The sequence below is a fragment of the Girardinichthys multiradiatus genome, chromosome 15 (assembly GCF_021462225.1).
Source record: "Girardinichthys multiradiatus isolate DD_20200921_A chromosome 15, DD_fGirMul_XY1, whole genome shotgun sequence".
Classification (NCBI taxonomy): Eukaryota; Metazoa; Chordata; class Actinopteri; order Cyprinodontiformes; family Goodeidae; genus Girardinichthys; species Girardinichthys multiradiatus.
The window spans coordinates 481,438-505,299 of NC_061808.1; the positions used below are offsets into that span (position 1 = coordinate 481,438).

The 23,862-nt window shown below is 40.3% G+C and overlaps 1 protein-coding gene across 4 annotated transcripts in view; it reads left to right on the plus strand.

The window, feature by feature from the left end:
• The window catches only part of LOC124882241 (filamin-A-interacting protein 1), a 46,562-nt gene that overhangs the window by 16,299 nt on the left and 6,401 nt on the right, over positions 1–23,862 (plus strand). For 3 of the 4 annotated variants that reach the window (XM_047388497.1, XM_047388498.1, XM_047388499.1), the window contains exons 2-4: positions 13,393–13,684; positions 18,593–18,766; positions 21,713–21,891. In XM_047388497.1, coding sequence (XP_047244453.1) covers positions 13,400–13,684; positions 18,593–18,766; positions 21,713–21,891 — 638 coding nt within the window. In that variant the 5' untranslated portion in view covers positions 13,393–13,399. Of the gene's footprint in view, positions 1–13,392; positions 13,685–13,934; positions 14,152–18,592; positions 18,767–21,712; positions 21,892–23,862 lie in introns of those variants that run through there. The other variant, XM_047388500.1, reaches the window with a different exon arrangement.

A 23,862-nucleotide genomic window follows, 5' to 3' on the forward strand; every position in this document is an offset into this window, starting at 1 on the left:
GCTTCCACTGACAGATCCAGCCCCCCTTTCTGGAATGTCCAAGCCATGCACTACAAGTGTCCCATTCTCTACTTTCAATATGGGGTACAATCCACCAGGGGGCGGTGTGGGCGCACTAGTGAGTGAGCTGTACTTGGAGGAGGGTCTATATGGTGGAGGTCCGTCTGTGCTCGTCCCCTGAGCTGATTTTGACCCCTCCTTCTTGTCTCCTCCTCTGGGTTCCTTCTGCTTCATTGTGTGTTTTCCTCCTTGATGAGTTAAAAGTATGTCTCCCCAGAAGCGTTCCTGTTTTTCACATTTATCTTTGATTGTCCGGTACTTACCTTTGGACCAAACAGTAGTTTTATTCACCTTACTTTGTGCTTCCTGTCTGTTTTTCTTCGCTGTGTTCATTTTCTTTCTAAACCAATCACCTAAATTCCACTTGTCCGTCAAATTAAGTCCATTCTCCTTCATTGCTTGTCTTACCTGTTTTTCGATCTTCTTTTTCAGTTTATCACTTTCCTCCTTACCTCTCGTTTGGAGAACCAGTGCTTGTATGTTATTCAATTGTGTGTTTAGATCTAACCATGCTGGTGTTTCCGGAAATTCCCCTTCCATGTTGTTTAAAATCCTGTGAAATTAATGTTCAATTAACGCTTCACAATATGCATATAAAATCCACTTATCACTGTCTTGTCCTTGTCAACACCGCCAGGTTACCGGACAATATAGTGCATTTAATAAACAGACATGGCGAACCCGCTCTGTGCTGGCGTCACCCAGATACACACACACATACAGTTAGTCAGTCAGCGCTTGTCACAGTCACTCCCGTTTAATATCAGCAAAAACACTTAATATTCACAATCCGCACTGCAGATGCCTATACCTAGTACTTGTCTTTTATTTTACCCCAACTAATCATCCAGCTCAGTCGCACACACACACTCCAGCTCGTACTTCCTCAATTCAACACCACTGTCTGTGACAGACACTCGCACACAGGAAATGGACCAATATGCAGAAACAATCCACTACAAAACAACTTCACCCTATATTCAATAAATGCATTTTATTTTCCCTCAAATAACCAAAAATCCAACCGCATTTTTAATTCAGAATGATTGTCCAATGATTTAACATCGACTGCACTCTCAGTCGCTTGTGTAATTCCTCCGTGTGTCCACTAGATGGGCCTCTAACCCTTCGTGAGATTTCTGGATGAACCTGTCACCTGTTAAAAAAAAATATTAAAATGGACATCAATGGGGCCTTTAACCCGGTTTAATCCTTTGTGTTTTGCCAATTCACTGGACTTTAAGCCATCTATATTCTTTGTGGTATGCCAAGTCATGGGCCTTTAACCCAGCTATATCTTATTGATTCGTCAATCAATAAGTTGAGACGCCACTCACAGCAATACAACTTTTTTTCAGCTCTAAACCAGGACTTTAACGTTTGAAGCTTTCTTCTTTTGCCGACACTGTCAGCAATCTATTTCTGACTCCATTTTAACACGTCCAGTTAACGCACAGTCTTTTACAGTTTTGCAGAGTAAAATGACATTCAGAACCAACTGACACCTGGTTAATTTAGCCTATATATAAATTTAATCGGAGAGTTTAATAAAATAGGCTCTGCCTCACCTTTTGAAGATTTATGGGCGCCCCGGTTTCAGAAGGTTCCGTCTGTCACACTCTCTTTTTGTCCACGTCGGGGGTCACCAAATTGTTGAAGTACCCCTTTAAAGGGGACTTCTGCGCGTTCGTTTATTCACCGTAACCTGGAGGAATTCACAACACATTAGAATAAATCACACGGAGACAGCTGTATGTCGTTCAATTACCTGGGTCCAGGGGAAGAAGAGCTCATGTAGGTAGGATACACCGAGACTTCTTCTGCTCTCTCTCACTGGGCTCATTTCTTTTATTAAAACACACACGAAAATGGGCAGCGCCCTTGTTTACAATATTTTCTACACATAGTCACGTACACACTTTTCCGGCTGACCATATTTAGACAGGTATTGTCCACCAGCTGCATCCCGTATCTACTGATATAAGCAGGGAGTAACTCAGTCAGTTGTACTATCTCTAATTTTCACACTCCTACAGTTCTCAGTAATTTTTCACTTCACCTCTCCTGTGAGAAATACCTGTGCAGACCACACAATGTCTTATACTAACACATGTTACACATTTTATTTCCCACACTAGTTATGAACATAGTAATAATAATGACGCACACACATAATATATCTCCACAATCTCCAAACCTCTGACAACCCAGGGTTCAGACCAGGAAGCAAGGTCGTAGTTTAACACTCCTCTCTGCAGCTTCTGTACTGCTACCCACCCATTACCCTATTAAAACAGCGTCTCGCCCACGGCCAACATTTAATAGGTTAAAAAATAATCTAAAAAGGAGGAAATCAGGAAAATCTCATAAAAATAAACACAACTCAGACCGAAAAGAAAAAGAAAACAATTAAATGTTGCTTACTGAACATAAGATCTCTCTCTTCAAAGACTTTGCTAGTTAGTGACCTGATTTGTGACAATCAGGTTGATTTATTTTACCTCACAGAAACTTGGCTGCAGCAAGAGGATTATGTTACTATAAATGAGTCAACTCCTACTGATTATTTAAATTTTCATATTCCTCGAATTACTGGGCGAGGAGGAGGAGTAGCAACCATCTTTCAGTCTGATTTATTGATTAGTCCCAGAGCAATCAATAGCTACAACTCATTTGAATATTTAATCCTTAGTTTTCCTCATCCAAATTGCAAAGCACTAAAACCTCTTCTGTTTGTTGTTTTGTACCGTCCACCAGGCCCTTACACTCAATTTTTAGATCAGTTTTCAGACCTTTTATCTGATTTAGTGTTAAATACAGATAAAGTTATTATAGTGGGGGATTTTAACATTCATGTAGACACTGAAAGTGATAGCTTAAATATAGCCTTTAATGCTATCTTAGACTCAACTGACTTTGATCAAAACATTAACAAACCTACCCACCTTTGTCTTCATTCTCTGGACCTTGTGCTGACATATGGCACTGAGTGTAAAGACATAACAATATTTTCTCATAACCCTGTCCTGTCTGACCATTTCTTAATAACCTTTGAGTTTAATTTAACCGAGTACTCCACACCTGAAAGAAAATTTCATTATAGTAGATCATTATCAGGCGATGCTGTAACAACCTTTAAAGAATCTGTTCCTCTTTTAATTTCCTCATTATCACAGAAAAACACAGTGGAGGGCAATAATTTTATTTCTGCCCCTTCACAAATTGATTCTTTTGTTCATAGTGTTTCTTCATCATTGCGTGATGCATTAGACAATGCAGCCCCCTTGAAAAAGAAGGTAATCATTAATAGGAGGCAGGCTCCTTGGTTTAATTCAGAGCTGCGTACTTTAAAGCACAATGTTAGAAAATTGGAGAGAAAATGGTGCTCTACACACCTAGAGGATTCCTACTTAATCTGGAAAGATAGCCTACTGTTGTATAAAAAGACACTTCACCAAGCTAGAACAGCTTATTTCTCATCATTAATAGAAGAGAACAAGAATAATCCTAGGTTTCTCTTTAGTACAGTTGCTAAACTTACACAGAGTCATAGCTCTGTTGAGCCATCCATTCCCTTAGCTCTCAGCAGTCATGACTTTATGGGATTCTTCTTAAATAAAATTGATTCTATTAAAAAGAAAATCTTTGACATATTCCTGAAGATGATTACTTCATCCTCAGCAAGTGAGACAACATTGGAAATAACTGTAGAACCTGATCTGTGTTTGGACTGTTTTGATCCTGTGGAGCTTCCTGAGTTATCAGAAATATTAGCTTCATCTAAACCTTCAACTTGTATGTTAGACCCAATCCCAACCAAATTATTTAAGGAAGTGTTCCCTCTGATTACCAGCCCCATTTTAGATATGATTAATCTATCCTTAGGGAATGGATCAGAACCACTGGCTTTTAAGTTAGCTGTAATTAAACATTTACTTAAGAAACCTTCGCTTGATCGAGATGATTTAATAAATTACAGACCTATATCCAATCTTCCATTATTATCTAAAATTCTTGAGAAAATAGTTGCTAATCAAATGTGTGAACATTTATACAACAATGACCTGTTTGAAGAGTTTCAGTCAGGTTTCAGAGCTCATCATAGCACTGAAACAGCTCTGCTGAAAGTCACTAATGATATTCTTATGGCCTCAGATAATGGACTTGTGTCTGTTCTGGTTCTGTTAGATCTCAGTGGTGCATTTGATCCAGTCGACCATAATATTCTTTTAGAAAGGCTGGAATATGCTGTAGGGATCAGGGGAACAGCACTAGGCTGGTTTAAATCTTATCTGTCTGACAGATTCCAGTTTGTTCATGTAAATGATAAATCATCTTTAAACTCCAGGGTTAATTGTGGAGTACCACAGGGTTCAGTACTTGGGCCAATTCTCTTTACTATATATATGCTTCCAATAGGTCAAATTATCAGGCAGCATAGGATACATTTTCACTGTTACACTGATGATACTCAGCTTTACTTATCCATAAATCCTGATGAACCCAACCAGTTAGATAGACTACAAGCATGTCTTGAAGACATAAAAACTTGGATGACTTTAAATTTTTTGCTTCTAAATTCAGACAAGACAGAAGGTGTTGTCTTTGGACCGGAGTCTTTAAAAAAGAAACTGCTTAGTCAATCACTTAACCTGGATGGCATTAAATTGACCTCTGATAATAAAGTAAAAAACCTTGGTGTTATTTTTGACCAGGACATGTCATTTAAATCCCATATTAAACAGGTTTCTAGGATCTCCTTCTTTCATCTCCAGAACATTGCCAAAATTAGAAATATCCTGTCCAGGAGTGACGCTGAAAAACTAGTCCATGCATTTGTTACTTCAAGGCTGGACTATTGTAATTCTTTACTATCAGGATGTCCACAAAATGCAGTTAAAAGCCTTCAGCTGATTCAAAATGCTGCAGCAAGAGTTCTGATGAAAATTAAAAAGAGAGATCATATTTCTCCTATTTTAGCTTCCCTTCATTGGCTCCCTGTTAAATCCAGAATAGAATTTAAAATTCTCCTCCTCACATATAAAGCCCTTAATGATCTAGCTCCATCATACATCAGAGATCTGATTGGTCCATATGTTCCTAACAGAGCACTTTGTTCTCAGACTGCAGGTTTACTGGTGGTTCCTAGAGTCTCTAGAAGTAGAATGGGAGGCAGATCCTTTAGTTATCAGGCTCCTCTCCTGTGGAACCAGCTCCCAGTTTTAGTCCGTGAGGCAGACACCCTGTCTACTTTTAAGGCTAGGCTTAAAACTTTCCTTTTTGATAAAGCTTATAGTTAGAGTGGCTTAGGTTATCAGGGAGGGAGCCTTCCTTCCTCCCTGTTGGTTGGAGTAAGGGGGAGTCAGGTTTAGCCTAAACCGGCTCAGTTATGGTTGAGGTGCAAACACACCCTCCATTTCTGCTACCTGTATGACCCCTTCTCTTTTCCAATGGTTATAATCAGTCTGACAGAGAGAGGTATCCCAATCCTTGTGGTTTTTAGTATAACAATGACCATCAGTGGGACCCTTTGTGAGGTTCCTTGAGACGACATTGTTGTAAATAAGCGCCGTTTAACTAAATAATCTGAACTGAAACTATCTGTGTAGTTATGCTGCTATAGGCTTAGGCTGCTGGAGGACATAATGACCACTTTCACCCTCTTCGCTACATTCTCACACTACTCTCCAATTTTGCATTATTTGCTGTTATTTCAGTTTTTAACTTTATGTTCTCTCTTTTCTCTTCCTAGAAGCTACACCTGGCCTGACTCTGTGTCTACCTGTGACACCTTTCTGGAGAGGGGCATCGTCTGAGCTTCTGCTGGCAACAACTTAATGCTCACCTTCTACAGATGATCCACATAGCCCTGTCTTTTAGTGTTTAACCCTTTCTCTCTCCTAGACATGGCTACTGACTGAGCTTCTACTGTGACTAACTCTATCTGCTCTCTTTCAGACTCTAACCTTGAAAACTGGATCAGAGTTTATCTGTTCTTTCTTTCTAGATGAAACGACTAAAGGAGCTACATCCATTAACATTTACTTTTCCTTCCCATAGAAAGTACTCCTGGATCAGTGCTTCTTTGTTCTCTTTGTGTCTCTGCTCTGTTCTCTCTAACCTCCAGTCGGTCGTGGCAGATGGCCGCTCACACTGAGCCTGGTTCTGGTTCTGCTGGAGGTTTCTTCCTGTTAAAAGGGAGTTTTTCCTCTCCACTGTCGCTACATGCATGCTCAGTATGAGGGATTGCTGCAAAGTCAACGCTATTGACTGTCCACTGTCTCTACATGCTCATCCAGGAGGAGTGAATGCTGCAAGTCACTGACTGGATGCAATCTGCTGGGTTTCCTTAGATAGAAAAACTTTTTATCCAATTTGAATAAATAACTGAATCTGACTGAACTGTTCAATTGTTAGGATTAATTGGAATGAATGAACCTGACTGTTGTGAAGAACCTTGAGACGACATGTGTTGTGAATTGGTGCTATAGAAATAAACTGAATTGAATTGAATCCTTAAATTTAGATAAATTAGAAAATTAAATATTAAATATTATTTTTTTTTCTGATTCTTGGATCAGTCCCACATCAATGAGCTGCCAAACACATTTTCCAGAACTTTGTAGAACCACCTTAGGTTTCAGGTCTTTGGGGTTTGGTCTCTACCAGCATTGAACATCTACAATCTCATGTTTGTTGCCCTTCTACTTTGTAAAACATCGTAAACTCAGGCAGATTAGATTGAGAACATCTGTGGACCTTTGACTAGGCCTTTGATCTAAACCATCCATTGTATGTCTGGCTGTATTCAGGGTGGTTGTCCTGCTAGAAGCTGAACATCCACCTCAGCTTCAGGTCTTCTACAGCCTGTAACAGGTTTCCATCCAGGATTGTCATGGATTTAGCTAGATCCATCTTCCCATCACCTCAGACCAGCTCCCCAGTCCCACAGCATGATGCTGCCACCTCCATATTGTACAATAGTGATGGTGTGTTCACAGTGGTATGCAGTGTTACTTTTCCTCCTCGCATGGCGTTTTGCATGTAGACCAAACAGTTTAAAGTATTGGTCTCCTCTGATCATCATGTCTTGGTATGTCTGCAGTTGGTCAATCCTCTCTCCATGTTCAGATGATGGATTGATCAAAGGTCTGGGAGAACCTAACCCTGCTTTAAACCTTTCCAGAACCTTCTCCTTGACCTGTCTGCTGGGTGTGGGTTTAATCCTGAGCCCTTCAGCAGGCTGGGGTGTTCTCTGACCCTTTCAGCAGAAATCACTGCAGCTGTTATCGTCTGTCAGGTTTTTATCTGCTGGAATTAGTAGCTGCAAATCTTCTAGGCCTTTTCCCGCAGCTGCCTGTGTTTTCCAAGCTCAGCTGGAAAGGAGTAAACTTGGATCAGTAGGTGACTCCCTGCCAGCTGAGCTCCTGCAGCTTTGTCCATTAAAATGGTGCCCTCCTGCTGTGAGTGTGGCTCGGAAAATCATGGGAATGTTTCCCAACATTTTATTTTATTTGTTTTTGTTTTAACTGTCCTGTCCGGCAGAGTAGCTCAGAACTGTTGTCTGAGTGCCAAGAAGAAGCCCAACAGATTTACTTTCACAAGCAGAGCATCACAGCTATACGCCATAATGCTCTGCTTGATATTTATAAAGAAACTTTATTAGAAACTGCTTTGGGATTATTTCAATTGTTACAAACACGGAGACAGAAACGAAAAGGAATAAATAAGAAGCAAGAAATAGAGAGAGGAGGGGCAAAAAGGAAAAAAGGAGAGAAGGAGAAAAGAATGGAGGATAGTAAAAAGGATGAAGAGAATATCACCCTGCTTGCTTCTACACCTGCAGAAACATTCATATTAAAAGCATTGTTACCAAAATGTCCACAGTACTTATGAATGCAGGATGTATTCAGTTGTGAATGCGGGTCAATATAGAACATCGGTGTATCTGGTTGTCACGGAGTGGTTTTGGGTCGGACCAAAGTGCAGACAAGAGCTTGGCAGCCGCATCTTAGTTTATTCTCAAAAGGTCAAAAATGTAACAAAACACTGCAGGTATGAATCAGAGTCAACATCCAAAAACTTACAAAACACTGCAGGTACTCATGGCAAAACGTAGCATAGGTTTCCAAGCAAAGCATAAATAAAGCATAGTCATGGTAGGGAAAGGGGTAGTGACGAACACAAGGAACCAGCAACGAACAGAGACACCAAACCAACTAATATACGGGGAAAGACAAAGGCAGGTAATCAAGGGAACTGAGAACAGGTGCGACAAGGAGGCAGGGAAGCAGAAGGAACAGGTGAAACAAATACCAAACCATAACTAAACACAGAGATACGAAAAAGAAATAAGTTCAATGATGCCTTTGCCAGTAGTGCCACCGTGGCTGTTACCAGAAGCAGTGATGGATATGGTGTTGATGGAAAAGAAAAAGGATCCAAAATGTAGATTAGATTCAAGTATAATACAAGAATATATAAACAATTACTATCATTATGTCCAGATTTACACAGATGGATCAAAAACAGATGAAAAAATAGGAGTAGCATTTATAATACCAGAATTTAAAATAAAAGTAGGAAAAAGAATTACAGATGGATTATCAGTATATTCAGGAGAATTATTAGCAATATTATTAGCAGTGCAGTGGGTGGAGGATATAAAACCATTAAAAACAATCATTTGTTCAGACTCAAGTTCAGCATTATTAAGTTTAAAACATAATCATTCAGAGGGTAGACCAGACATTTTGTTGGAAATAAAACATACTTTATTTAGAATACAAAGAATGGGATTAATATTAGTGTTTTTATGGGTACCAGAACATGTAGGAGTTGGAGGGAATGAGATGGTGGACAGGATAGCAAAGAAGGCAACACAAAACAACATTAGTTTTATAATTAATATTAGTAGGTCAGAGGCAAGAAATATAATTAAACAGAGAATCAGGAAAGAGTGGCAAAAAAGGTGGGATGAAGAAAAGAAAGGAAGATGGTTTTACAGAATCAACAAGATAGTAGGAGAAGTAAGAACTGGAAGAAGGAGCAGAAAAGAGGAAAGATTAATTACAAGATTAAGAATAGGACATAAAGGACTTAATTCTACATTGTTTAAGATAAAGAAACATAATACAGGAAAATGTGATTATTGTGGAGAGGAGGAAACAATAGAACATGTAATATTGAAGTGTCAGAAATATGAACAAGAAAGAACAATTTTAAGGAGAGAATTTGAAGGTATTAAAGAAAATTTTATTTTGAGAGATACTTTGCAAAGAAGTTTAGGTAGCAAACATATTCAAATTATAATTAGATTTTTCAAGAGCACTAAATTAATAAATAGAATTTGATTGTTGTAATAGTAAATAAGATTTAAAACCATGAAGAACCACACTCCATACCAGTAGGTGGCGGTAATGCACATCATAACGTTATTTGCCAACTGCCAAAAAATAATACAAGAAGAAGAACACAGAGATACTAAATAAGAATCCAAGGGTGAATAATAATAATAATAATAATAATAATAAGAAGAAGAAGAAGAAGAAGAAGAAGAAAGCAACAACAAAAGGAACTAAGAGTCAGAGGAACACAATACACACTAGGAGAAGGTAGAGGGAGGAAAAGAAACTAATAAACATGATACCAAAAACAAACTAGAAAACAACTAAACAAAAGTAAAACACAAAACCACAAACTAAGTCTACAAATGTGAAACCTGACACTGGTGTTAGGTTTATAAAACTGAGAATATTATTGAATATTAATATTTTATCAAGTAATATTTGGGTCTGTTAAGGGTTGTCCTGTGAATACCAGCCCAGTAAGGCGATGGTATTAGAACAGAATAGAAAGGTGTGAGACGAGCTCTGACATTATTGAACAGCATAAACTCTGCACATATATGGAATAAATTCACACAATTTCTTAAAATACAAGATTTTATTAACAAAAATAAATCAACTCAAAGTCAAACATATTTCAATCAACAAACTCTTTAATATGCTAAAACAATCCAACTAAACTACCAATCAGAATGAAAGAATAATGAAGACTAACGGACTATGAACAATATAAACAAGTTGATTAAAGATGATTGATAATTATGACCAAAAGAGTGATGCAACATTACCATGCAATGTTTATGTTTGAGAACCAAGGATTATCTTGAAGAATCTGGAAATGAAGTTAAGTTAGTCTTAGAACCAACTTAGGAAATAATCAGCAAACATTTAGACAATCATTCACAATGTAAGATCAGATAAAATATTATTTTAATAAAATAATGTTTTAAATAATGATCTGCTGAATAAAACCAACCTTCTGGATGACTAATTCTCAACTGTGTTTAATTAGCTGCCTTTATTTATTAAAATAATATTTAAAGAAATATTATTAAGGGAATATTTTGGAAAAGAGCCAAATCTTTCTGGAGAAATGGGTCTTAATGGTGTTTACTTAGTTATCAAATTTAGTAAAATGATGTTTTACATGAAGTTTCTCTTTCTGAAGATCCTGCAACGTTACACACAATACACAATAATGCTGATTGAGCTGCAGAAACCGCTTTGTGATCCATGACTTCATCTAAATGCAGTTGAACAGCGCAACAGTTGGTCATCAGAGGTAGCTAAACATTTCAGTTTCACCGAAGGTCTTTGGTTGTTCAGTTCTTTATGAATGGACCACTGTGATCAGAATGAGCAGCAACTGAAGCTAATGTCCACTCTGTCTGTGGAGTTTTCAGCTCCTCTCTCTATACCATCCATCCTGGCAGCAGCTGTCTGTCCGTTTGGTGCAGCTCAGAGTATTTTTAGGGTCTCCCTGATCATTCCCAGAGTCCATCCTGAGGAAACCCCACACAGTCACTTCATAAACCATCCAACATCTCTCGCACGCCTGAAGGTCTTTTTACTACACAGCAACACTGGCTATAAACAATTAGTTCCTGCCGCTGTCTGAGGATGCAGTCCTTCTAAATAACGACTTTATATCAATGTGGTTTTGTATTTCATGCACCTGGTAAAATCCTAGAGATGTGTTCTCCACTCTGGGTTTTAGGGAACTGTCCAGCTTAGGTTCCTCTGAATAACAGACACATGATTAGGTCTGGTATACTGGTGATGGACGCAGAACAAGCTGAAAAGATCTCAAGATACATGAGATCAAAATGTTCACAGCAACTGGTGATCTGCAGCACTTGTCCTTACAGGGTCCAACACTAAAGAGACATCCATCATCCATCCATCCATCTATCTATCCATCCATCCATCCATCATCCATCCATCCATCTATCCATCATCCATCCATCCATCCATCCATCCATCATCCATCCATCATCATTCCATCATCCATCATCCATCCATCCATCCATCCATCATCCATCCATCCATCCATCCATCATCCATCCATCCATCTATCTATCCATCCATCCATCCATCATCCATCCATCCATCTATCCATCATCCATCCATCCATCCATCCATCATCCATCCATCATCATTCCATCATCCATCATCCATCCATCCATCCATCCATCATCCATCCATCATCCATCCATCCATCTATCTATCCATCCATCCATCATCCATCCATCATTCATCCATCCATCATCCATCATCCATCCATCCATCCATCATCCATCCATCCATCCATCATCCATCCATCCATCATCCATCCATCTATCTATCCATCATCCATCCATCCATCATCCATCCATCCATCATCCATCCATCCATCATCCATCCATCCATCATCCATCCATCTATCTATCCATCCATCCATCCATCCATCCATCCATCATCCATCCATCCATCATCCATCCATCTATCTATCCATCCATCATCCATCCATCCATCCATCCATCATCCATCCATCCATCATCCATCCATCCATCATCCATCCATCTATCTATCCATCCATCATCCATCCATCCATCCATCATCCATCCATCCATCATCCATCCATCTATCTATCCATCCATCATCCATCCATCCATCATCCATCCATCCATCATCCATCCATCCATCATCCATCCATCCATCATCCATCCATCTATCTATCCATCCATCCATCCATCCATCATCCATCCATCCAACCATCCATCCATCCATCATCCATCCATCTATCTATCCATCCATCCATCCATCCATCCATCATCCATCCATCCATCCATCCATCCATCCATCCATCTTTCCATTCAGAAATAGGCTGAATGCTTGGAATTGGAACCATTCAGACTAAGAGGAGCTGGTCTGGGAACTGGTCCCAGTATAAATCTAAGAATTAAAACATTTGCATTAAAAGTAATAAAGGATTAAAGGACAGCTGATGTAAAGCTGGTGTTCAGAGTGCATCCTGTGAGCCTAACTGAGGATAGAAAACATGCTGTGGCTCATATTTCTCTACATATTGTTGTTGTGATATTCAGAGTCATGTTCCAGAGTAAATATAGACGATGGCTACATTTCTTCATCTGCAGATGCCATTCCAGCTAAAAACAGCCAGATACCATCCATGTGGAGCGGTCTTCAGTTACATCTTTAGAGCAAAGATAATAACCATTCTCAGCATTAAGCCAATAATTATTCATACCCCTGGCAGATTTATGTTGAAAGTGGTCTTTTAATGTGTCCAGAATGTTCCTGGAAGTAATATTAACATTAATTTCTGACTATAATGTAAAGTAAAACTCCTAGATTAGTTATTTCATAACTGATCCTTTTTTATATTGTTTTATGATCTTTTCAGTCTCCCGTCTCATTTCCTGCCAGAAACAAACCTCTTGGTTGAATGGAAATCATTTCTAGTCTAATTCTGCCAGACGGATGACTCATTTTGGGCTTAACTGTACATAATACTGTGAACATCAGCAGGAAAGCATACGGCATGTTAGCTCAGGTCATACAGTACTTACTGATGCAGCTGTTTTCATGTTTCTGGCGGCACTCGTTACTTTCACATCTGAACGGATCAGAACCTGAGACTTTTAATCCTTCTAACATCTCATTGTCTCTCCTCAGGTGTTTCCTGTCATCAGGATCTGGTGTTAAAATCTCTCGCTTCATCAGCTTTAGATGGAAAATAAAGTTATCATCCAGATTTGATTGAGCTGAGGTTATGTGGAGAGGTGATGAATAGTTAGTGTCTGCAGCGGATAACTCTCTTAATGTTTTAAACCAACGTTAGTTGGCGTAAAACAGAAAAGAAAGACCTGCAGGAATAAATATTTACAGATAAACTGAGCGGAAGAGCACAGACACATCTTCACTCCTGATCTGCATATCTACTAAATAAATACAGTATGGTTTTGTCTTTTCTTCCTTATAGATGAAAAATGCGATCAAGGATCTGCACCACAGCGGGTCCAGATGAAGGAAGCATTCAGCAGCACATTAAAGGCTTCTCCAAGCAGGAACAGGTGGAGGAAGAGGAGAAAGAAGCACCAGACATGATGAAGAGCAGGATGAAAGCTCAAAGAAAAGAGAGGGAGGGGAGGACAGCCATGCCTAAATCATCAAAGAAAACTACAAAATCTGTAGAAAGTTGCCAAGCAAAGACAGCTGATCTATCAAAGATGGATCTGATTCACCTGCTGGGAGTCATGGAAGGAGAGGTTCAGGTAAAATACCAGACAATGTTTTAGGCTTTAATGACAAACTGAGCTGCTTTCATTGTAGGTCAAGACTCCTCAGTTAGGTTCAGGAACCTGTCTGAGATAATTGAAGCGTCCTCATGTTGTCATGATTTGTGGCAGAGATGGATCCAAAGAAGGCAGGATCATATTGAAGAAAGCAGTTTAATGAGACAAGATCTTGGATGGATGGACCACAAAGGGAACAGAAGGGAAACTGTGGAGAGACAGGAGGACATATAAAAGCAGGAACTGAAAAGTAGTGCAGGAAACTGGCTGACTTGTACCTGCTGAGGAGGTGATTAGTGACATTAGAAGCAGGTGAGACTAATCAGCAGAAAGCAGAACAGTTAGTTTGGACCTGAGTAGAGGAGCTGAGTCAGAAATGATACCTCAGGGATCTAACGGGCCACAAATGGATCTAACTGAAGATCCAGCTAAAGACTAACCCTGAAGTAAGAAACCAGACCAAGAAATGAAGAACAGAACACAATAAATCTAAGAGGATCTAATTCTGTTGCATCAGTTAGGAGGAATGCTCCTCTTCTTCTGTAGCACGTCTTTTTCTGGGGTTCCTCAGGGATCCACTTCAGGTCTATAATTAGGGTGGAGAATATTCCTTGTTTTATAGTCTTTTAATGTTCCACTGGAACAGAACCTGTAAATCCATCTGGTAGATTCAGATTCTCCATCCTGCTCTATCAACTCTGGATTAATGGGCCTTATGCAGCTTACTGCAGTTCTGGTTCTGCTCATATGCTGTTGAAGACCATCCCTGAACAATGTTGCACTGCAGATGTTAAGGAACAACACAGTAAAAGGTACAGAGAAGGTTACAAGGCTCTTCTGCTGCTGGGTGTCAGGAGGAGATGCTGAAGGTTCTGGATGTGGTTGGGCTGTCATGGTTGACCACCAAGGACCAGGACACCACCTGGGAAGCAGAGGAACGAGTCATGTTTCCAGGTCTTTGGAAAGATGGTGGGGTAGTGTTTCTTACTGTCCTGGTTCCCTGCATGAAAAGTTCTGGGGTTTTGACAGGGAAGCTCCAGCTGCATTGTGGACTCTGAGGGAACACCTCCAGGAGTTGCTGAAGCTATAACAAATGGGAGGCCTGGGTGTTATCCAGTTCACATAAGGTTTTCAGGACATTCCAGCTAAGACTTTTGGTATTTATACCTTTTACACTTTTTAAAAATATTCAGCTGTTTATGAATTTTTTGCTCCAATTGAAATGAATGGGAAACCTCAAAAATTCTGCTAAAACTTCACTGTTTTTACCATTTAACTCCTTCTGCATACTTTCATCTAGAAACACCATTCAACTTTTAAAATACTTTCACAACTTTCTGCTATTATTGTTTCATTCAACTTTTTGATATCTTTTACAGTTTTTCTACAATTTTGATTCAAACTTTATCAAAATTTTTTCAGATTTTTAACTCTCTTCACTCTAACTATACAAATTATACATCAAAACGTAGGAAGCTCCTCACTGATGTGGGACTAACCCATCAGAACCAGATCCAAACTCCATCAGAACCAGAACCAAACTCCATCAGAACCAGACCCAAACTCCATCAGAACCAGATCCAAACTCCATCAGAACCAGACCCAAACTCCATCAGAACCAGATCCAAACTCCATCAGAACCAGACCCAAACTCCATCAGAACCAGATCCAAACTCCATCAGAACCAGAACCAAACTCCATCAGAACCAGACCCAAACTCCATCAGAACCAGATCCAAACTCCATCAGAACCAGACCCAAACTCCATCAGAACCAGATCCAAACTCCATCAGAACCAGACCCAAACTCCATCAGAACCAGACCCAAACTCCATCAGAACCAGACCCAAACTCCATCAGAACCAGAACCAAACTCCATCAGAACCAGACCCAAACTCCATCAGAACCAGATCCAAACTCCATCAGAACCAGACCCAAACTCCATCAGAACCAGATCCAAACTCCATCAGAACCAGAACCAAACTCCATCAGAACCAGATCCAAACTCCATCAGAACCAGACCCAAACTCCATCAGAACCAGATCCAAACTCCATCAGAACCAGATCCAAACTCCATCAGAACCAGACCCAAACTCCATCAGAACCAGACCCAAACTCCATCAGAACCAGATCCAAACTCCATCAGAACCAGACCCAAACTCCATCAGAACCAGATCCAAACTCCATCAGAACCAGATCCAAACTCCATCAGAACCAGAACCAAACTCCATCAGAACCAGACCCAAACTCCATCAGAACCAGATCCAAACTCCATCAGAACCAGATCCAAACTCCATCAGAACCAGACCCAAACTCCATCAGAACCAGATCCAAACTCCATCAGAACCAGACCCAACCATCAACAATCCAACTACATCAGAACCAGACCCAAACTCCATCAGAACCAGATCCAAACTCCATCAGAACCAGACCCAAACTCCATCAGAACCAGATCCAAACTCCATCAGAACCAGACCCAAACTCCATCAGAACCAGATCCAAACTCCATCAGAACCAGATCCAAACTCCATCAGAACCAGACCCAAACTCCATCAGAACCAGATCCAAACTCCATCAGAACCAGACCCAAACTCCATCAGAACCAGACCCAAACTCCATCAGAACCAGATCCAAACTCCATCAGAACCAGACCCAAACTCCATCAGAACCAGACCCAAACTCCATCAGAACCAGATCCAAACTCCATCAGAACCAGATCCAAACTCCATCAGAACCAGATCCAAACTCCATCAGAACCAGACCCAAACTCCATCAGAACCAGACCCAAACTCCATCAGAACCAGATCCAAACTCCATCAGAACCAGACCCAAACTCCATCAGAACCAGATCCAAACTCCATCAGAACCAGACCCAAACTCCATCAGAACCAGATCCAAACTCCATCAGAACCAGACCCAAACTCCATCAGAACCAGATCCAAACTCCATCAGAACCAGACCCAAACTCCATCAGAACCAGATCCAAACTCCATCAGAACCAGACCCAAACTCCATCAGAACCAGACCCAAACTCCATCAGAACCAGATCCAAACTCCATCAGAACCAGATCCAAACTCCATCAGAACCAGATCCAAACTCCATCAGAACCAGACCCAAACTCCATCAGAACCAGACCCAAACTCCATCAGAACCAGATCCAAACTCCATCAGAACCAGATCCAAACTCCATCAGAACCAGACCCAAACTCCATCAGAACCAGATCCAAACTCCATCAGAACCAGACCCAAACTCCATCAGAACCAGATCCAAACTCCATCAGAACCAGACCCAAACTCCATCAGAACCAGATCCAAACTCCATCAGAACCAGACCCAAACTCCATCAGAACCAGATCCAAACTCCATCAGAACCAGACCCAAACTCCATCAGAACCAGATCCAAACTCCATCAGAACCAGATCCAAACTCCATCAGAACCAGACCCAAACTCCATCAGAACCAGATCCAAACTCCATCAGAACCAGACCCAAACTCCATCAGAACCAGATCCAAACTCCATCAGAACCAGACCCAAACTCCATCAGAACCAGGAACAAATCTCCATCAGAACCAGGAACAAATCTTCATCAGATCCAGGAGGAACCCTCTATCATAATCAGGAACCAAAGCCCAATCAGAATCTCAGAACCAGAATGAACCCACTACTCTGTGACTTATGATGATAAGACCATCTCCATAGGTCCCAGTGGAGCATCAAGCTACTTAAACAGCTTCTACTGAGGTTCCAACACCTGAACAAGAAGGAACCATTTTAAAGGGAAAGTTCATAGACTTTTGAATATATGCTGTAGTTAGCATTAGCATTTTAGCTCATTTCAGCTTATCCATTGTTTTTTGCATATTAGATGCAGTAAATTAATATCAGCTTTCATGCTAGTGATAGCCAATATGCTAATGTTAGCATTTTAGCTTCTCTTTATCCTCTCTTCTTTCTTAGCTGAAGAACACATTTGCCTTTTTAGGCAATTTCTTGTTTGTTTTTGTGTTTCTTCAGCGTATTTGTTGTTAGTCTATTCTTTTTCTGAATTTTCTGCTATTTCTTCTTATATATTTTAGCACTGAATTCAACTTCTTAGACTATGTTTTTGCTTCAGTCTATGCTTTTTCAGCTCATCTATGGGCAGCTCTTTCCTGCTCATGTTTTTGTCAGTTCTTGTATTTCAACAACTATTTCAAGTAGTTTTGAGGTAACTTCACTTTGTTACGCTGTTTTATAGCTAATAGTCTTCCTGCTTAAACAGATCAGATGACAGTTTTTCTTTGCTATTTCTGCTATTTCTACTAATTTATCAGATTTCAGCAGATATTCGCTGTCAACCTTAGCTGCTTTCTGCCAGCTTTCAACATGAGTTTAGCATTTCTGTTTTCTTCTAATTCATTAAATGTCAGCAGATTGTCTCCAGTCAATTTCAGTTTGTTTCTGCCAGCTTTCAACAAAAAAAAATCAGCTTACAGCATTCACACTGCATTTTCGCAGGAAATGCATTTTCGTTTTAGTTACAACATGGATTTCTTTCCACATTTAACAGCAGGCTCCTTTTTAAAGGACTGACTCCATATATGGTGTTTTAACTTTTTAAACAAAATATAACTTTCTTCGCTCACCTCCATCTTACATCTGCTCTTCAGCTCAGTTTATCTAGTTGATTTGCTGGCTGCGCCACCCCTTTTGTGGCTAGAAGAGGTATTGCAAAAATACACACTTAGAAATATGAGGACAGACATATTTTTCCACCTGCCGTTCAGGGCTTCCGTATAACGTCATCCAGCTGAACGTAGAGCAAACATTGAGATCCCGGGGTCAAGAAAATCTTTTACCAGCACTTCTGTTCAGATTCTGTTTTCTGTTTTGATCATTTCTCTTCAGGCCAGAGAGGACATCATCAGGTTGCTGAAGTCAGACAGAACGAGACCAGAGACCCTGGAGGCCCATTATGGCTCCGCCGCTCCTTCCAAACCCCTGCAGGCACTGCAGAGGGACACCACTCTTCTCCATGACAACCAGAGCACTGACGACGTGTATGAGAGGCCCATGGCTGAGGTCAGAAGGTCAAACAGTCCACCTCTCTGATCAAACTGGTTCTCAGTCTAATTATTTGTGTTCTTTTGTGAAAGTTAGTTGGAGTCTGTTGGGTGGTTTTAAGTATTGCAGTTTGTCTTCATGTCCTCATGTCTCACACATATTCTCATTGTCTTATTGTAAGGATGATTAGGGCTATACAATACATGGAAAAGTTCCTTTAAGGGTCCATATTTGTTGCTTAATATGTTGCGAGCGTCAGGACTTCATTACCACAGCGAGCCTGGTTGTCGGAGTCTCACTGGAGCAGAGGCTCACAGCTGAGACAGAAGATAATGTCCCAAAGCCAACACAAAAAGCTGGGGGCTCAGTCAGGCTGGGTGAGAGAGAAAATGTGGTTTTAGTGATAATAATCTCCTGATGGCAATGTTAGCAGTATTACCATTAACACCATGCAGGCTTGGTTAGTTGAGGCAATGGAGTCTCTGTGTTCAGAGTCATGATTGATTCAGGGAAGGTTGGACTGTCCTCGTATTTAGCATCAGTGTCCTTTCATGGCTTGGTGGTTCCTAATCTAATGTTAGAGGTGTCGAGTGTAGTTGATCAGGGTTTTTGTGATGGTTGAACAGGTAGAGTTCATTTAAATTGGCTGGTTTTAGGCTCAGGCCACAGATCTTTAACAGGGTTGTTGGAGAAACCAACAGTGTCTAAGGTTCAACCATCATTCAATTTATCTAGATAATTCATTTAGAGGTAGTCCACCTTTGTTATTATATGTTATTCCCCTCAGCATGGTGCTACCCCCACCATACTCAGCAGTTGGTATCGTCTTCTTAGGTTTAAATAGCCTCACCTTCTTGCGATTGTGTTCAAACTTTTGTCTCATTTGACCATCAAAGCAGAAGACATTTGGCTTTTTCATGTGGGAAGCTGCAGATTTCAGTCCAGCTGGTGTTGACTTTAGATCATCAGCTTTTTTTGTTGGTCAGCAGCTTTTTGGTCCACAGTGATGTTAAACTGGCTTCACTAGGATAGTTCTACCAGTTGCCTCTTCATGGCATGGTTCATGGTTCCTGGGTTGTTCCTGAAGAACCTGATCAATGTCCTTTCATCTGAGGGGGACAGTTTGGGTCAGATGGTTGAAGCTACTGTTGGGATTATGATTATTGATTAGTTAATATTTATCAAGAATTATAATTTAAAATCATAATTTGAGAAAATTAATTTCTTAACCAAAATCCTCATTTATGACTCGAGACCAGAGATGTCTTCTGGTGTTGTAATTGTGGCTCAAAGCCCTTGATAATTACAATCGTTAAATACTCAGTAATAATTGATAACTATTATTAGAGATGTCACTGTTTAATCGACCGTTTCTGCTGAAACGTGCGAAACTTTGACCTTATCTTGACTGACGAATCACTCTTGCACAAAATAAACACAAAGCCTTCTCTTTATCTCTGTGAATATTTATTAAATCAACAGCCCAGATACACCTCGCTTTTCTGATTCAATAATCTTCACCTCATCAAACATGCAAAGTTCTACACAAAAGGGTAAAATATCTAACTAAACAAATAAAACAAAACAGCAGTGGGTGTGTATGGAATCAAACCAGCAGTTATGGCAGTTATGAAAAAAAATACAAGAGAAATATGGTGTTGAATGAAGCTTTGGGAGCGCCACTCCCAAAGTGTAGCTTGGTTAATGTAAGTCATAAAACCTCCCCCACCGCTGGGGGTCTGTGCACACAAAGAGTTGTAAAACTTTTGGCGGCAACTAATAAAACATGAAGCTGAAGACAAAGAAAATGATTGATTTTCACCATGAAGTTATTATAGCAGCTCGATTTCACAGCGCACCTGAGCTTGCTCTCAAGCGTTAAAACAACACAGCAAAACACACACAGCTGGGAAGCACAGCGTCCTTCAGATATCCAACAGCAGTAAAAGTTTCAATAAAATGCTGCTTGCACATACAGTTTAGAACACATTAGACTATAAGTGGCGATTCTAAATCGCACTAAAATCTACTCTATCCTGCCCACGCTATTCCTAATAAAGAACTAAAAATAAAAGGATGGCTTTTACTTTGTTGTCTCCTCTGAGCGGAGGAAGAGAGAGAGAGAAGGGTTTGAAGAGTTCCACGCGTCCACGGATAACTCAGCAAAGCAGTCAGTTTTTCGTCCTTGGTGACCTCCTTGGCAGAAAGGTGAAAAATATGACGAACCGTCACTAGTCGACTGGAACAAAAAAAACAAGGAGGAAAAATTGCGTCTCCTTGAAAACTCCGTTGGTTTTTTGGTTACGTGTTAAACTCACGTCTTCGATCGGTAAAGTTGAAACTTACAAGCCTTCTTATTCCTGTAAGCTTAATTTGCTTAGTTTTCTCGTTGGCCAACTGGGAGAATGAATGGAATCCACATGGGACTTCTTCTCCAGAGTGATGCTCCAGTTGCGAGGTAACCGCGTCTCGTTTCCAAGCTGAAAAGCAATGGTGGGCTGTGTCATACTCTGTTATATAGTTGACTGTGGCATCAGAGCTGCGACGCCCCGTCCTATCAGCCGCGGTGGCTGCTGGGATTTGTAGTAGCAGACAGTCCTGGGATACAAAATGGCCGATGATGCCGGAAGTCATACTCGTGTCCAGCAACTTTGCTCATAAAGTCATCTGAATGTCAAAGTTCTGTAACAAGATTCATAAAATCAGAGTTGAAACAGTTGAAGCTCTTTAGTTTGCTGAATAGCAGCAGGTTTCCCATGCTCTCTGACACCTGTGGGGTCTTCCAAAGTAAAAAAGTTGAATGAATGTTCAGCTTGAAGATCTGGACTAGATAGAGGCAGTTTCCCTCAGCAAGTCAACATGAGTGTGACCACAGCTGAAGGTTTAGTGTGTAGTGTTTGCAGATGGGGATCTGCAGCGTGAAATGTTGATAATGAGTGTTTTAAAGGGTTCTCCTCCCTTCAGCTGGATCGTCTGGAAGACAAGCAGAAGGAGACGTACAGACGAATGCTGGAGCAGCTCCTGCTGGCAGAGAAATGCCACCGCAGGACTGTCATGGAGCTGGACAATGAGAAACGGAAACATGTGGACTTCATGAACAAGAGCGATGACTTCACCAACCTGCTGGAACAGGAGAGGGAAAGGTGAGGGGTCGGAACATTTCCTCACAGGGTAGGGTCTGATTGTGGTGTAAAATGCTCTGTTGGATTCTGGAGTCTGACAGAAAACAGATCCAAGAATAAAATGGAGTTAAATAAAATAAAATATTCATAATCTAATCTATTTAATCATTTGCGTAGGAAGTATAAAAAGCTCTCATTTAGTTCAGAGGGTCTCAGATGTTGCTAAACACCAGGTGGAAATGATCAGACCACACAGCCCATCATTTCCTCCTCACACTTGTGCTCATGTGTTAATCAGGAGGTAGATCAGAACTATTTAAGTGGAGGGATATAGTACATAGATTTACAGGCAGCACACCTCCACTACAGCCTAATGTACAGGCACATGTTTAGATGTTCTGACCTCCAGTGATCAGAGCCTTTCTAGATGCTGTTGGCAGCATTCAGTGTTGACTCCTGGGTCTGCTGTGTCATAAAAGACAGATTATTTGGACACATGGTTAATGGGTGAATTAAGCAGGAAATCAATCAGAATCAGATTTGGACAACCAAGCTATTAGACTTCGGTTTAATGTGCTCACGGACAAGAAATATTTAAGTATTCAAATTTCATATTAATACAAAAACAGAAAACAAAGAAGTTCATTAGTTCAGAAAATCTCTTCAATATTTTCATGGAAAGAAGGCATCTTTTCAAGAAAGATTGATTTTGTCTTAATAAGTCTGGAGTGCAACAAATCAAATCCCCCCAGATGTCAACAGGACAATAATTAGACCCCCATGAACGCAATTTGATTTGATTTTGCCCAACCAAAATGACTCAATTCTACCAATTCAACTAAAAAAACCTAGAAACCATAAATTATACATCAACTAAGCTCCTCCTGCTGCTGTCTCCATATTTTACCCACAGCTTTCTTTCAGAAACTTCTGCCTGTCATAGCATCTGATTTGATTCAAATAATAAACTCATCCATGTTGTCAGGAGTTTTCCTCCAGGTATTAAAAACAGCAACTATCAAAAACCACTGTTAAAAAAAGAATAATCTGGACAAGTTGCTATTGCAGAATTTCAGGCCCATCATGAATCTCCCATTTACCAGTAATTTATTGAAGGAGCTATTTCCATAGTTAGACCTTCTTAACCATGACCAGCTGCTTTGACGTCTTCCAGTCAGGTTTTCTGCTCATCACAGAACCCAGACTGCCCTCCAGAACCACATAAAGACAATCACTAAGTCAGCCTTCTATCACCTGAAGAACATCTCCAGGATTAAAGGACTAATGTCCAGCAGGATCTGGGGAAACACATCCTTGTGTTTATCTTTAGTGGAATTGATCACTGCAACAGGTTCTTCATAGGTCTGTCCATCAGACAGCTGCAACTGATCCAGAACGCTGCTGCCTGGTCCTCACTAGAACCTAGAAGGTATAGAACATCCGCCCAGTTCTAATGTCCTTCCACTGGCTCCCTGGATTCAGAGAATACACTTTAAAATCCTTACTTTAAAAATCTATACTTTACTTTTCATTATTATGTCACTGCTATGTATTTATTTTTGTGCTTTCTTATGTTTTCCTTATGTGTAGCGCTTTGAATTCTTATTACTAAAATGTTCTATACAAACAAACTCCCCTTGCCTTCATGGCTGAAAGAAGCAGATCCTGGATCCAAGCAGCTTCCTCCGTAGGGTGGCCAGGCTCTGCCTTATAGATGAGGAGAGGAGCTCCATCATCCCCTTCAGTTCAGAGAAGAGCTGAGACATGAAACTGAGTGAAGTCTGATTTAAACCTCCTGAAATTTTCTGTCATATATAAATATTTAGGAAACTTATTTCTCTGCCATTTTCCAAAGTCCGTGGCTGAAAGGACACACTTCAATGTATTTTTAAAATTGTGTTGAACATTAGGTATTTTGGCACCTTACAACCACAGATGTCTGTGTGTTTGTTGGCATAGAGCAACACAAAGTAGCGCAGAAATGTGAAGCAG